Source organism: Dromiciops gliroides, chromosome 2, assembly GCF_019393635.1.
Source record: "Dromiciops gliroides isolate mDroGli1 chromosome 2, mDroGli1.pri, whole genome shotgun sequence".
In the NCBI taxonomy this organism is placed as follows: domain Eukaryota; kingdom Metazoa; phylum Chordata; class Mammalia; order Microbiotheria; family Microbiotheriidae; genus Dromiciops; species Dromiciops gliroides.
In genome coordinates this window covers 210,227,721-210,244,032 of record NC_057862.1, presented here as the reverse complement: position 1 = coordinate 210,244,032, position 16,312 = coordinate 210,227,721, and the positions used below count along the sequence as shown (strand labels likewise).

At 34.8% G+C, this 16,312-nt stretch overlaps 1 protein-coding gene across 1 annotated transcript in view; it reads left to right on the top strand.

Moving 5' to 3' along the window:
• Positions 1-16,312, top strand: part of LOC122738591 (cation channel sperm-associated protein subunit beta-like) — a 198,378-nt gene that overhangs the window by 82,533 nt on the left and 99,533 nt on the right. Inside the window, exons 16-17 of the mRNA XM_043980582.1 lie at positions 6,933-7,087; positions 10,710-10,867. Coding sequence (XP_043836517.1) covers positions 6,933-7,087; positions 10,710-10,867 — 313 coding nt within the window. The remainder of the gene's footprint in view (positions 1-6,932; positions 7,088-10,709; positions 10,868-16,312) is intronic.

The window sequence follows — 16,312 nt, the reverse complement described above, 5'->3', positions numbered from 1 at the left end:
TCAGCAGGTGATAAATGTTTTCAGGTACAACAACTTGAAGGCAAAGAAGAATTGCTGTCTATATTGATGGAAGATTAATCACACTGATGAAATCACATATCATTAGAGTTACCTGGTATACCTCTATCAAATAATATGAATAAAATTCTCCAAAGTGATTTCCATTACAAGAAGATTCCAAAGTGATTTTAATTTCCTAAAATTGGTGTATGGTACTCAAATTCTGTGTTTAAGTTTGATCATCAATCTATTTACTGGTATCTGAATATAAGGTGGCTTCATTTTCCATCAGTGCCTCTTCTAGGTTCTGACTCTATAAGTACCCCATATGCATTCAGCTTCCTTTTGTGTATTGTCTTGTCCCATTAGATTATAAACTCCTTGAGGGCAGGGATTGTCTTTCTTTCATTTACTTGTATCCCAATTTCTTATCACAGTGCCTGGCATGGAGTAGGTACTTAATAAATGTTTTTTGAATTGAATTGAAGTTTTTTTCTCACCACAAAGACTAAATAATCTAGTTAAATATTCAGGTCAACATGACTTGGGGAGCACTACAAAGAACTCTATGGAGTATGCTTTCCTAGAGCATACACTATACTTACAATATAGATGAAGATGATTTTCAGTTGCGTATGTCTCAGTAACCCTTGGAGGTCAACAGTAATAATAGAAAGAAGGATAGGTACCTATATACCATGCTGCTGTGGGTCCTCATTCATTATAAGAAGCTGCTTCTACTCTGCTGTGTGAAAGCCTGGTCAAATACCCACAAGAAGACTAGAGGAACCAGTTCTACAATCCTTATGTGGTAACTCCTATGTTGAATCTGATTGATTTTCTATCTCAGTTCATACAGAAGGTTTTCCAAAGCTTTTCTCATGCCTTCTATACCTCTCCCTAGCAGAGGATTTTTTATAATTTATAGAGACTATTTGCTATGATCTCTCCTCTTCTATATCTCAAAGCCCTTTTGACACTATTCCCCAGTTCCTTTTCCTTTATCCTTGTCTCTGATGAAGAAGTAACTCTTCAGCAGATTTCCCTCTTAATCCTCTCCCCTCTCCCTCTAACTTTCAATCTCTTCCCTGTCTACTGGTTCCTTCCCTATCAATATGCCCAAGTATCCCATATACTTAAAAAAAATAAAAATCCTCTTTGGACCTTAAAGCTCTCAATCTATGTATATATTTCTTCCCTTTCACAGTCAAGTTCTTAGAAAACTGTCTACAATCATTACCTTCACTTTTTCCTCCTCTTGTTTAGTTCTCAACCCTGACTTCTGACCCTTGTACTCAATTGAAATTGCTTTTTGAGGCCAAAATTGGTTTTTATAATTATGCAGCATTAGTTTCTTAAAAAAAAACACCTTTATTTATATTGTTGCAGTCATTCTGTATATTATTTTCTTGGTTCTTTTTATTTAACAGTGCATCAGTTCATCCAAGACTCTCCATGCTTATTAGAATTTTTCATATTCAACATTTCTTCTTGCATAATATATTATACTATAATATCATATTACAGCAATATTTCCAAAAAAATTTCTTCCTTTATACCTATGATTCACTTTCAACAACAAGTAATGTATTGTGAACCCCAAGAGTAATTTATTATACTGTTCATAATAATTTGAAATTATACTATTAAAGAATTTTTAGTGTAATACCTTCATGGGATTTGTGAGTTACTAAATGGAAACATTGCTTTATAGTTAATATATTACAATTTGTTTAGCCTATGTCAGATCTATTCTTGTGGTTTCAATTCTTTTCTACCAAAATAAGTGTTGCAATAAGTATTTTGGTATTCATGTAATCATTATTTCTGTTTTTTACCTCCTTGGAGGTATCAAAGGGCAGTAGAATCTCTGAATAAAACGATTTGAAACTCTAATAATTTTTAAAAGCATAATTTCAACTTGTTTTTTGGTGTATGTTAGTGGAACTGTCTTCTTACAGCCCTTCCAACCACTGACCATTTTAATCTTCTGTCAGTTTTTCCAGATTGCTAGATGTGAGGTAAAAACTTAGAGCTGTTTTAATATGCATTTTTATAAATAGTTATTTGGAGGCAATCTTTCACATGGTTCTTAATAGTCTTATTATTATTATTATTATTTTGTGGGGCAATGGGGGTTAAGTGACTTGCCCAGGGTCACACAGCTAGTAAATGTCAAGTGTCTGAGGCCGGATTTGAACTCAGGTACTCCTAAATCCAGGGCTGGTGCTTTATCCACTGCACCACCTAGCTGCCCTGCCCCAATAGTTTTTAAAAATTATTTTGAAAACAATTTATTCATATCCTTTGACCATTTCTCAATTAGAGGATTGTTTAGTCTTCTTTATTTGTTTTAATTACTTATGTCCTTGGATATCAGAACCTCCTTAAAGATATTTTATGCCAAGATTATTTCCAAGTTGATGCTTTTCTCTTCTTATTCTAGCTGCACTGATTTTTATTTAATTTTAATTTTATTATTATTATTATTTTTTACCAGGCAATGGGGGTTAAGTGACTTGCCCAGGGTCACACAGCTAGTAAGTGTCAAGTGTTTGAGGCTGGATTTGAACTCAGGTACTCCTAAATCCAGGGCCGGTGCTTTATCCACTGTGCCACCTAGCTGCCCTGCATTGATTTTTTAATAAATATTTTATTATTTTCCAGTTAAATGTAGAGATAGTTTTCAACATTTGTTTTTATAAGATTTCTTGTTTCAAAATTTTCTCCCTCCCTTCCCTCCCTCCTTCCCCAAGACAGCAAGTAATCTGATATAGGTTATACATGTACAATCACATTAAACATATTTCTGCATTAGTCATGTAATGAGAGAAGAATCAGAGCAAAAAGGAAAAACCTCAAAAAAGAAAAACAACAACAAAAACAATAGAAATAGTATGGCTTGATTTGCATCCAGATTAAACAGTTCATTTTTTCTGTGTTTGGAAAGCATTTTCCATCATGAGTCCTTTGGAACTATCTTGGACCATTGTATTGCTGAGAAGAATCAATTCTATCACAGTTGATCAACACACAATGTTGTTGATACTGTGTACAATGTTCTCTTGGTTCTGCTCCTCTCAGCATCAGTTCATGCAAATCCTTCCAGGTTTCTCTGAAATTCACCTTCTCATCATTTCTTAGAGCACAATAGTATTCCATTACATTCATGTACCACAACTTGTTCAGCCATTCCCCAATTGATGGGCATCCCCTCAGTTTCCAATTCCTTCCCACCACAAAAAGATAGCTGCATTGATTTTGTACATGTAAAACTTATCAGATAAGTTTATTTGGAATGATTTGTTTTATCTTTATTTCTTTTGTTCCTTGTTTGCTTAAGAATTCACATCAAACCTATTTTCTAGCAGTATTTGTCAAATGGAGAGAACTCTTCTTGAATTTAGAGAAAACTAGTTTATTTACTATTTCTGATCCTTATTTTATCATCTATTCTGCTGATTTGCCTTTCTATTTTTAACTAGTATAAAAACATTTTTGTGATTATTCTTTCTAATATAATTTGAGATTTGGAAGTCCTAGTATTTTCCACCCTCTTTTAAAAAATACATCTACTTTCAAATTTTATACCATTTCCCCCAAATATCTAGTTTCATAAAATACCTCATTGTTAATTTGGTATAGCATTAACTGTATGTTACCTCAGGTAGAATGATATTTTTTTCATATACTAATATGGTCAAAGGAGGATCAACGAATATCCTTCCAGTTGTTTGTCATCCAGAATTTGTCACAATGGTCCACTAGTCAGAAAAGTGTGATGCTTCACTCTGCTTTTGTACTAAGGACATCAAGAATCTATTTTGATGATTCCAGAGCTTAGCACAGTGACTGGTGCATGGTAGACACTTAATGAATTTTTATTTATTGATTGATTTATTCCAACCTTTGTTCTTTGAACCAATTGTCTTGAGGATGTTATCATTGCCTTAAAAAAACCTATCCTAGCTTATGTGGGGTAAATGTTGCTCCTATAACATTCCATTTTGAGAGTTAAATTCATTTCCCCCCTTATTCTTTCTTTACTTCATGAGTATAGAATTTAAGAAGCTCCAAATTTGCCTAAGTAAGCTCCAACACTTAATAAATTCATCTTCCCTTCTCTTCTTGTTTGTAATTTTGTAGCATTTGCTTTAGATTGTTTTTTGGTCATTTACATTTCTTTTTTTTGGTATGGGTATATCTCACTCCTGGTCCCCCCCTCCCCACAACCCGCATCCCCAACATTCTTTCTTTTTGCAATGTCCAACTGTCAAAAATATCCATTTATGAAGAAATTAATACTTAATGAAAGTGGTGTCATGTGGCCAGAGTCTTTCTGTGTTCTGAGTAGAGGCTTGGTCTTACATGACATTGTTATAATTCAGTCCTAAGTCTATCTTATCTCTGGTTCTCCTCTCTCAACCATTCCCACCTACTCACCCTCTCCAGAGTTTTGGAGTTGTGAATTGTCTTGGCAACATATATTCTCTATATGTGTACCTTACTATCACTTATGTGACATACTTTCCCCACAGATACTTTGTGTATTTGTGAGAGAGTATGCTTCAGGTTTATGAGGACAATATCTTGTAGCTACTACTCTTGTGCTATCACACTAAATATTTTTGCTTTGAGCTAATTGCATCTTTTGCCTGATTATTAAATGGGAAGCACACCAATGGGGATCTTATGAACTACAGTGTTAAAAAAATAACTACCAACAGAAGAATAGTTACCTTGGATCTCAAGATGGCAATCTTTTGGGGACTGGACCTATGACTCAAAGAACAAAATGGCTGACTAACTCAGAGGGGATACTACACCAGAAGTTAATAAGGAGGTGGAAGAGCTAAAATTTCTACCAGGGAGTGCTTATCAGCTACATTCTAAGGTAAAAACAATGATTTTAATAAGATTTGACAAGGAATATCCACCTGCCTCCCCTCCCCCTGCATCCCCCACCCCCACCTCTATCCATACCAAAATTATCAAGAGGATTATTTGAAATACTGAATGGTTACTCAATCATTGAAGATAAATCCCATCAAAACCTTTATGTACCTGCAGATATTAGCTAATGATGCTCTATCACAAAGCAATATCATCACAGAAATGATCATCATATCACAAAGCAAGATATTGAAAAATGAAGTTTTGTTGTGGAAAACTAAATGTGTCACCCATAACAAAGTTGGAAACACTATTTTCTAAGCTTTTTAAGGGGGCAGCTAAGGTACAAAGTGTACAGAGTGCTGGCTCTGGAGTCAGGAGGATCTGAGTTCAAATCTGGACTCAGACACATCAGCTATATGACCCTAGGCAAGTCACTCAAGCCTGCTTGCCTCAGTTTCCTCCTCATCTGTTAAATGACCAGGAGAAGGAAATGGTCAACCACTCCAGTTTGTCAAGAAAACCCCAAATTGGAGTCACAGAGAGTCAGACATGACTAATTGACAAAACAAGAACCAGTGATCTAAAAATCAAAAGAGTTTCTGTGGTTTTTGATAATTAAAAATAATGCAATACCTTTTGATGTATTTGCAAAAGCAGCTGATGACATCATGGAAGATGGAATTTTAGAAATGAAATTTCAACAAAAATCTTTTCATAATTAGTGGATTGGCCTGAACAATTAGTGTGCTGATTGAATAAGCTCAATACCCATGCTTCTTCACATTTGTGAAGCATCTTTTTCAACTGACAGCCATAAAAACCAAGCATCAGAATAAATGGAAATTAAACCCAAAGTATATTATTAAGGAAATATTTTTTGAAATCATAATGAAGCCTAAATATTATTGTTTCCGCTAAAATATGGGTAATTTTTAGTAAGAGCAAAAAGGGGTTTGTCTCATAAATAAATAAAACAAATTATCTTAATTATTTTCATTGCATTAAAATACTTATTTTTGTGTTTTATAATGTATTCAGTAGTGGATAGAAAATTAGTCTTGAAGCCAGGAAAATTTGGGTTCAAGTTCCACCTCTGATACATACAAAATCAAAAAGTTTGGGAGACCAGTGGTCTAGACAGAGGGCAATGAGATTGATTGAGAGATAATATAATTATTAAGTTCTTAATGTTAAATGGAGATAAAAATGAAAGAAAGTAAGATAGCCTCTGACTTCAAGGAGCTTATATTATAAAGGGGAAAGGGGGATAAATGTAGGAGAGCTAGAGAGATAGCATGATGTGGAGGGTCAGGAAGTGTCTGAAGGCCTAAAAGTGAAAGCTCATCCCCTGAAAGCTAGTGTTCTAGGAGTTGAGTCCAGAGTTTTTTTGTTTTGTTTTTGTCAGAGAGGAAAGTGACTGACTACAGTAGAAGGAAGCAGCATAGTGAAGAGATCGTTGGGGAGAGAAAGGTAGACACAGAACTGGAAAAAAAAAGTGTTATATGGGATTACTGGGACAACAGGGCAGCATTTAGGCCACAAAGCTAGGGGGTAGCAAAATATCTCATTCCAGAAGAATCCTTTGTGATCATCTAGCTATGCCTTCTTTTTAAGCATTAGCCCAGAGAAATGAAGTTACGATCCTAAGAGTTAGCAACTCTCCATGACTAGGGTAGAGCCCCTGATTATCAAGCCTAGAACATATGTTGGGTCTATTATCAGTATGACAAAGGGGATCACTTTAAGTAGAAGCAAAACCCAGAGACTAGGCAAGTAGGTGATAACCAGTGACTTCATTCTCCCAAGATATGGTAATACAAAGCTCATCAAAATTCATTCTTCCAGTGGGGGGTCAGGTGGATGAGTTAAGTTACCAGTTCTTTAAGCCAAAACCAAACACTGTTAGAGGCCCAACAAAAACAGATACCCAGTGGAGCAGAGTGAAAACTTATCCTAGTCACACTTAAGGAAGTATTTGCCTGGGTCCAGGTAAAAGGTTGAATTTCAAAATAACTTTTCTATTTTCTTTCCAATAGGAATAAAATCTTATATTGAATTGGGTGAAAGCAAATACACTGTTTTTGCAATTTACTATGACCATTTGGGCACTGAAGCTTTAATTACTCTGAGTAATAACGATTTGGATTCATTAGACATAATTCCTCTAGTTGATAATAGAGCAATTTCTCAGGTCAGTGAGATGTGTGTGCATGTGTGTATGTTGATAATGTGTTAAATATTTTCAAAATATGAATTAAACACAGAATGACAGGGCTAATAGCTTCCTTATAGGTAGATGATGTACTACATTCAAGCACAAGTATTTTAACCTAAATTATATACCCATTGTTGAATGGTCTTTTATGGTAATATAGAACAACAATCATGAAAATCAGCACTTATCAGTCTAGAATAAAATGGATTTTGGGGGACAAAGGATTAAAAAAAGTCCATGGGCCTTCAAGACTATAGAGGTGAAGATGAGCCTAATCAAACATATCAAATTCAACTTACCTGCCTGAAATGGTAGGTGAGGGAAGTTTGAGGTATGTGGACTCTGATGCAAATATAAAGTGATGTTGCAAATCACCAGTAGTAAGAAAATGCAAATCAAAGCAAACCTGAGGTTGTATCTCAACACCCAGTAATTTGGCAAAGATGAGAAGAGGAATGTTGTTGAGGATGTGGGAAGAAAGGTACATAAATACATTTTTGATGGATCTATAAATTGATTCAGCCATTCTAGAAGGCAATTTATAATTCTGCAAAGAAAGAGACTAAAATGTCCAGTCTTTGACCTGTAGATTCCACTGTTAGGCATATGTCCCTAAGAAGGGCAATGACAAAAGAAAGGTCCCAGTTCCATATCTATAGAACATTTATGATAGTAGCAAAAAACAGGAAAGAAAGCAAATGTCAAACTGGGGAGAATATGGAGAAGCATGGAGAGACTTATTTGAAATGATGCAAAATGAGCAGTGCAGAAATAGGAAGACAATATACACAATTACAACTGGTTGAATGGAAATAAATTAAAAATGAAACTGAATTCCAAGAAATTATAATGACTGAGCTTGACCCCAAAGAACTGATTTTGTTGTGGTGTTTTATTCAGTGATCTGACCTGAGTGAACCAGGAAAGAGGACTCAGTTCACATCTCTTGACTTTAAAGTTACTGTCTCTCATCTCTTGCCTTTTACATTTCCATTTTTCTCTAGGACTCTAATGTTTAAGAAAATGGAAGATAGCTAAGTTGATCAATCAACAAATCAACAAGAATTTATCTATTAAGACCTTCTTACGTGGGGCAGCTAGGTGGCGCAGTGGATAAAGCACCAGCCTTGGAGTCAGGAAAGACCTGAGTTCAAATCCAGCCTCAGACACTTGACACTTACTAGCTGTGTGACCCTGGGCAAGTCACTTAACCCCAATTGCCTCACCAAAAGAAAAAAAAATTGAAAGTATCATTACATTTACATTTTGGGGGCAGTTAGGTGGTGCAGTGGATAAAGCACCGGCCCTAGATTCAGGAGTACCTGAGTTCAAATCTGGGCTCAGACACTTGACACTTACTGGCTGTGAGACCCTGGGCAAGTCACTTAACCCCCATTGCCCCACAAAAATAAATAAATAAATAAATAAATAAATAAATAAATAAATAAATAAATAAATAAATAAATAAACAAATAAATAAATAAATGAATGAATGAATAAATTAATTAATTAATTAATTAATTAATTGAATTAAATAAATAAATAAAAGAACTTCTTATGTGCCTGATACTATGCTGAGTACTAGAGATTAAAATATAAAGAATGAAATCCCTAGAATCCCCTAGAGATCTCCAGGATTCCTAGGTTGGTAGGAATGATCCCTACTCTGAAGAACCTTGAATGTGTATATATATATATGTATATTATACATAGGAAGGATCTGTACATATAATAAGAAAGTCATTTTTTAGCATTTTAAGATTTTATAAATTAACAAACATTATCTCATTTTATCCTCAAAACCCAGGTAGGTAGGTAGGTATTGTTCTCATTTTATAGAGGAGAAAACTGAGACTGAGAAAAATTGTGTGACTTGCCTAAGGTTATCTGGCTAGGAAATATCTTAAGTGAGATTTGAACTCAGATCTTCCTTACTTCAAGTCCAGCATTCTATCCACTATTCCACCTAGAAGCCGTATATTATATAAATATGAAATATGCACTTATACACATATATGTAAATATAGAATAAATTGAAGGCATTTAGGGAGTCAGTTCACTCTTAGTTGAGAGGGGGATCAGAAAAGGCTTCACGTAGAACTTGGTACTTGCGATGTTTCTTAGGTAGGGAATGTATTCTAAGGTCTGGGTCATAGGTACTGCAAAACCATGGAGATAGGAAAGGGAATTGTGGAGAAACAGAAAGAAGTCCAATTTGGCTAGTTGGACCATCAAGTTTGGGCAGGAGAGTAATGTCCAGTGAAGTGGAATGACAGTTTGAGACCTGGTTGTAAACAGGTAAGGGAAGATAGTAATGGAGAACATTTTTACTTTAGTATTTCCCCATTAAGTCTGCATCTCTCTATCTCCCTAGTTCTACCCATTAGAGTTCTGGGGGAAGATCTCAGATTAAAGATATCTACTGGGGTTGACTTCTACTGTTTATCCTCTCCTTCCTCCAGTCCCCAAAGCTACCCAGGCAATAATGAAACACTGGATTTAAACAGTGATGAAATTAAAAAAACAAAAAACAAAGCATTAGAATTGAAAAGGAGAGGTCTTTAGGGAAGCTGACAGCTAGAGAATGATGGGAATGAATGCATTTGTTGGCCTTAGGAAAAAAGGTATTTACACCAGGAGTCAGGGACAGGGGAGGCATGGATGCTCTCTCTGAGTGGAGGGTGAGGACTCCTCTGATGACTCACCATGAGAGACAGTAACTTTAAAGTCAAGAGATGTGAACTGAGTCCTCTTTCCTGGTTCACTCAGGTCAGATCACTGAATAAAACACCACAACAAAATCAGTTCTCCAGGCAGTGCCTCAAAGAACCATATTCACATAAAGTCCTATGTATTCGTTGAAAGACAATTTCTCATATCCACCTATGGAAGTTATGTGGTTCAGGGACTACCTCTGATACATATTGGTCATGTGACCCTAGGCTTGTCACTATTCTAGGCAACTCTAAGTTATAAGTACAAGTTATAGAGAAGGTGACAACCTGCATTGATAGATGGACTTTCTCCAATAAAATCACAGAAAACAAAAGCTCTAAAACAATGAAATCACAGGTCTAATATATGTTCTCTTTATCCCATGGAAGTATATAATCTCAACATGCCACTCCATGGCAATTTCTTGAAAAGTGTGCAGAAGAATGGTGTCCAATATCCTTCAGGCAGTGAAGCATTTTGTTTCCATGAAGTCTACATTCATGCTTTTCAGAGCTGCTCTCCCTACCCCAACCTTTCCCAACCAGGTTGTTACAGACATAGAGGGTTACCAGTAAGCAAAGGCTCAACAAATTTTCTTGTGATTCCATATGTTAAAAATCCCAGCCTAAAAAGAGATTATCAAAAGAGAGGAGATGAAAACTTTTCTTTACTCTGCATCAAGGATATATACAGTCTTGCACACATAAGGTAATTAGATAGAATATATTCGATAGACTGGGCATCAGGTGTTACTCAGGAAAACAAAATTGTTCTGAATTATAATATTATGTGATTATTAAATGCAAACAAATTTTTTCACTTATGTTTATATATAAAATGGAAAATGTTAAAATATATGGCATTCTTTTTTTCCTCTTTCTAGATTAAAGAAGATGATGTCTTTGATACTATATTAGCTCCACAGTACATCTCAATGACTGAAATAATCTTTTTTGCATATGTACCCCAGAATGCTACTCAGGAAACCAGAAAGAATCTAAGATTTTACCAACATCACGTTGGCAGACTACTAAGATTACGGTAGATTATGATTCATTTCAGATAGTTAAATTTACCATTGGTTTCTGTCGTGCTCTAAAACCAAAGGTCAGATCCCATAGATTTAAATCAGGGCCCTTGGAATTAATAGAATAATTAACTGGGGGAAGGGAGGGGAGGGAGAAAAATTTGAAATTGGAAATCTTATGTAAACAAATGTTGAAAGCTATCTCTACATGTAACTGGAAAATAACAAAATACTTTTATTTAAAAAAATAATAATTAACTAAATGAGTATAGCAAAGTACTGGCTAAGGAGAAGCAGCAACTACTCAATCAAGAGGCAAATGAGGTGATGGATAACAGCTTGGAGAAGACCACTCATGGTGAGAGAATCTAGTAATAATCTACTTGAGGAAACACTACACCTGGAAGTTGGGAAGAGATAGTTTAGGTCCCAGCTCAGCAGCCAGAAGCTAAGACATTTGAATTATGTGACTGAATATTTGTACATATAGAGCTGAGTATAGTGATCGAGAAGAATCTTTAAGCCAGGAGATCTAAATCATAGCCAAAGTGGGGAAAAAAAAACGAGAAGGGAAGCTAACATATGTTATGGCAGAGTCAGGATGCAAAAAGATCTTGACTGAATGTTGGACTGAATCTAATAAGATGAAATAAGGAAAACTCTTAAGTTTTTACTATTGGGTTAAAGAAGGTCAACTTCACAAGGATAAGAAGGGAGAGATGTGATAAAATAGAAGTTTGAAATGAGATCTTGAGAATTCAGGGACTAAAAGTTCAATATGAAACAATAGTGTTCTTTAGGCCCTGAGGTGATACAGTGGATAGAACAATGGACCTGAAGAACTGAGTTCAAATATGGTATCAGACACTTGATTAGCTGTGTTATCCTGGGAAACTAACTTAACTTCTGCTTGCCTGTTTCTTCAACTGTAAAATTGAGATGGTATTTCCCAGGGTTGTTATGAGGATCAAATGAGATAATATTTGTAAAGTACACAGTGTCTGGTACATAATGGGTACTTAATAAATACTTCTTTCTGTGTCCTTTGAAAATATTGGGAGGAGCCTGTCTCTGTTCTAAGTTATTGGGGAACTTAGCTGGGGTTTCTAATATATTGCTACTTATAAATTAGAGGTTATTGTGCCAATTTTGGCAGCAAGCATTTATTATTAAGTCATATTAAGTGCAAGCAGAAAGCCCATAGCACCATAGAGACACAGTGAGCACAGGGCTACAAAGTAGAGTTCAGAAAGCCTTACATTACAGAGAGAGAGAGAGAGAGAGAGAGAGAGAGAGAGAGAGAGAGAGAGAGCAAACACATGGCTCCTGAGCCTGCGAGTGCCTCCTTGGTCAGGTCCACCCCAGAATGGCAGTCACCTCATGACCTCCGACTCTTTTCCTCTTCCGGGAGAGGTGGCTCTTACACAATGATCAAAGCTAATTGACTAGAATCATTCAATTCTGGTCCATATCAAAATGAGTTGTACTGTGCTGAGGTCAAGGTCTAGTCAAAGACAAACACACTGAGGGGAAAGGCCTCTAAAAAAGGTGTGGTTTTAATCTCCACTGACTCTGATTTCCATTTCTATTGTCTCTGGGCTGGCTCTGAGAAACCAGCCAGAGTTTGGAGGGAGGGATGTCCCTGGGTCCCCCCAAACCCTATTCTTAAAATTGTTTTCTCACATTCCTTTCCTCTTTAGCAAACAAATACTACTACACCCACATTAACTAATAGAATCTTAACTTTTATTTTTATTTTAAAAAGTATTTTATTTTTTCCAATTACATGTAAATTTTTAAATATTTATTTATTTTTTCAATTTTGAATTTTAGATTGTTTTCCTCCCACCCTCAGTTGTTCTTGAGAAGGCAAACAATTTACTTATGCAAAACATATTACGATATTAGCCATGCTGAGAAAGAAAACATAAGCCAGAAAACCCCCAAGAAAAATAGTTTAAAAAGTATGCTTTGATCAGCACTCAGATCCTATTAGTTCTTTCTCTGAAGCCCTTTTTTCACGAGTCCTTTCAAAATTGTTATAGATAATTGTGTTGCTTAGAATAGTCATTCACAATTGATTACTGTATGATATTGCTGTTACTGTTTACACTGTTTTCTTTGTTCTGCTCACTTTGCATCAATTGACATAAATATTTCTAGATTTTTCTGAAAGCACCCTGCTCAGCATTTCTTATAGCACAATAGTATTCCATCACAATCATATGCCATGACTTGTTCAGCCATTCCTCAATTGATGAACATTCCTTCAATTTCTAATTATTTGCCACCACAAAAAAAGATCTGATTTCTGCTTTCTTTCTAATCTTGGTTGCATTGCTTTTATTTTTGCAAACCCTTTTTTATTTAATGTAATCAGAATTATCCATTTTGCAACCCATATGGTTCTCTACTTCTTTTTGGTCTTAAGTTCTTTCTTTATCCATAGATCTAACAGGTAAACTATTTCATGTTCCCCTAATTTGCTTATGATATCACCCTTTATGTTTAAATCATGTACCCATTTTGACCTTATCTTGTTATACAGTATGACATTTTGGTCTATGTCTATTTTCTTCAAAACTGGTCTCTAGTTTTCCCAGCAGTTTTTGTCAAATAATTATTTCTTGTTCCCAAAGCTTGGGTCTTTGGATTTATCAAACACAAGATTACTATTTTCATTTACTATTGTGTATTGTATACCTAAATTTATTCCACTTATCTACCACTCCATTTCTTAGCTACTTCCAGATTGTTTTGATGATTACCACTTTACAATACACTTTGACATCTGCTAAAGCTAGGTCACTTTCCTTCACATTAAAAAAAAATAAATCCATCTCCTAGATATTCTTGACCTTTTGTTCTTCCAGATGAATTTTATTATTTTTTTCTAGGTCTAAAAAGTAATGTTTCATAGTTTGATTGGTATGGCATTGAAGAAATAATTTAAGGTAGAGCTTATTATTTTTATTATATTTGCTTGATCTATGCATGAGCAATTAATGCATTTCCAATTGTTTAGATCTGCCTTTATTTGGATGACTAGTGTTGTAATTATATCCATGTAGTTGCTGATGGTTTTCCTAATACTGAACCAGTCCTGCATTCCTGATATATTTTCATATACTTTGACCATTTCTCAATTGGAAAATTACTTGTATTCTTATATATTTGATTCAGTTCTCTATATAATTTAGATATTAGGCTTTTATCAGAAACACTGGTTTCTGTAAAAATTGTTTCCCAGCTTGCTGCTTTCCTTCTAATCTTGTTTGTATTGATTTTGTTTGTGCAAAACCTTTTTAATTTAATGTAATCAAAATGATTCATTTTGCATTTCATAATGTTCTCTCTCTCATCTTTGGTCATAAATTCTTCCCCTCTCCATACATCTGACAAGTAAACTATTCCTTCCTTTTCTAGTTTTCCTATGGTATCACCCTTTATGTCTCGATTATGTTCCCATTTTGACTTTACTTTGGAATACTGTGTAAAATGTTGGTCTGTGCCTAGTTTCTGCCACAGTATTTTCCAGTTTTCCTAGCAGTTTTTGTAAAATAGTGTACTCTTATCCCAGAAGCCAGAGTCTTTGGATTTATCAAACAGGAGATTGCTATATTCATTTACTACTGTGTTTTGTATGCCTAACCTATTTCACTGATCCACCACTTTTTTTGTTAGCCAGTACCAAATAGTTCTGATGGTGGCCACTTTATTATATAGTTTTAGATCTGGTATAGACAGGCCACATTCCTTTGCATTTTTTTCATTAATTACCTTGATATTCTTGACCTTTTGTTTTTTCTAGCTCTATGAAATAATTGTTTGGTAGTTTGATTGGCATGGCACTGAGTAAGTAAATTAATTTAGGTAAAATTGTCATTTTTATTGTATTAGCTTGGCCTACTCAAGAGCACTTGATATTTTTTCATATATTTAGATCTGATTTTATTAGTGTGAAAAGTGTTTTGTAATTGTGTACATATAGTTCCTGGGTTTCTCTTGGCAGGTATACTCCCAAATATTTTATGTTGTCTACAGTTATTTTAGGATTTTCTAAGTATACCATCAGATCATCTGCAAAGTGATAATTTTGTTTTCCTCTCATCTATTTGAATTCCTTCAATTTCCTTTTATTCTCTTATTGCTAAGGCTAACATTTCTAGTACAATAAATCTTAATTTATGCCTGTTACAGATAATGGTTGCTGTTGGTTTTAGATAGATGTTTATTATCTTAAGAAAAGCTTCATTTATTCCTATGCTCTTTTTTTGTTTGTCTTTGTTTTTGTTTTATTTTGCGGGGCAATGAGTGTTAAGTGACTTGCCCAAGGTCACACAGCTGGTAAGTGTCAAGTGTCTGAAGTCAGATTTGAACTTAGGTCCCCCTGAATCCAGGGCCAGTGCTTTGTCCACTGTGCTACCTAGCTGCCTTCTAGCATTTTTTTTTTTTACGGGGCAATGGGGTTAAGTGACTTGCCCAGGGTCACACAGCTAGTAAGTGTCAAATGTCTGAGGCCGGATTTGAACTCAGGAACGCCTGAATCCAGGGCCAGTGCTTTATCCACTGCGCCACCTAGCCGCCCTGCCTTCTAGCATTTTTAAGAGGAAAGGGTGCTGTATTTTTTCAAAGGTTTTCTCTGCATCTATTGAGATAACCATATGATTCTGGTTAGTTTTGTTATTGATGTGGGTGATTTATGATGATAGTTTTCCTAATATTGGACTAACCTTGCATTCCTGGTATAAATCCCACCTGGTCATAGTGCATTATCCTTGTGATAATTTGCTGTCATCTCTTTGCTTATATTCTAACTAGAATTTTTGCATCAATATTCATTAGGGAGATTGGTCTATAATTTTCTTTTTCTATTTATTCTCAGCCTTGTTTAGGTATCAGCTCCATATTTGTCTCATAAAAACAATTTGGTAGGATTCCTTCTTCACCTATTTTTCCAAATAGTGTGCATAGTACTGAAATTAATTGGTATTTAAATGTTAGGCAAAATTCACTTGTAAACCCATCTGACCCTGGACATTTTTTCTTAGGGAGATAATTGATGGTTTGTTCAATTGTTTTTTGTAAAGTGAGCTTATTTATTTAAGAATTTTATTTCCTTTTCTGTAAATCTGGGTAATTTATATTTGTGTAAATATTCATTCATTTCATTTAGATTGTCAAATTTATTGGCATATAGTTGGGCAAAATAGCTCCTAATTATTACTCTAATTTCCTTTTTGTTGGTGTTGCAATTACTCTTTTCATTTTTGATACTGGTAATTTGGATTTCTTTTAAAACAATCAAATTAAACAAAGGTTTCTATGCTTTATTGGTTTTTAAAATAAAACCAGCTCTTATTTTTATTTATTAATTCTATAGTTTTCTTGCTTTCAATTTTATTAATCTCTGCTTTTCAGAATTTCTAATTTAGTGTTTAATTGGGGATTTTTAATTT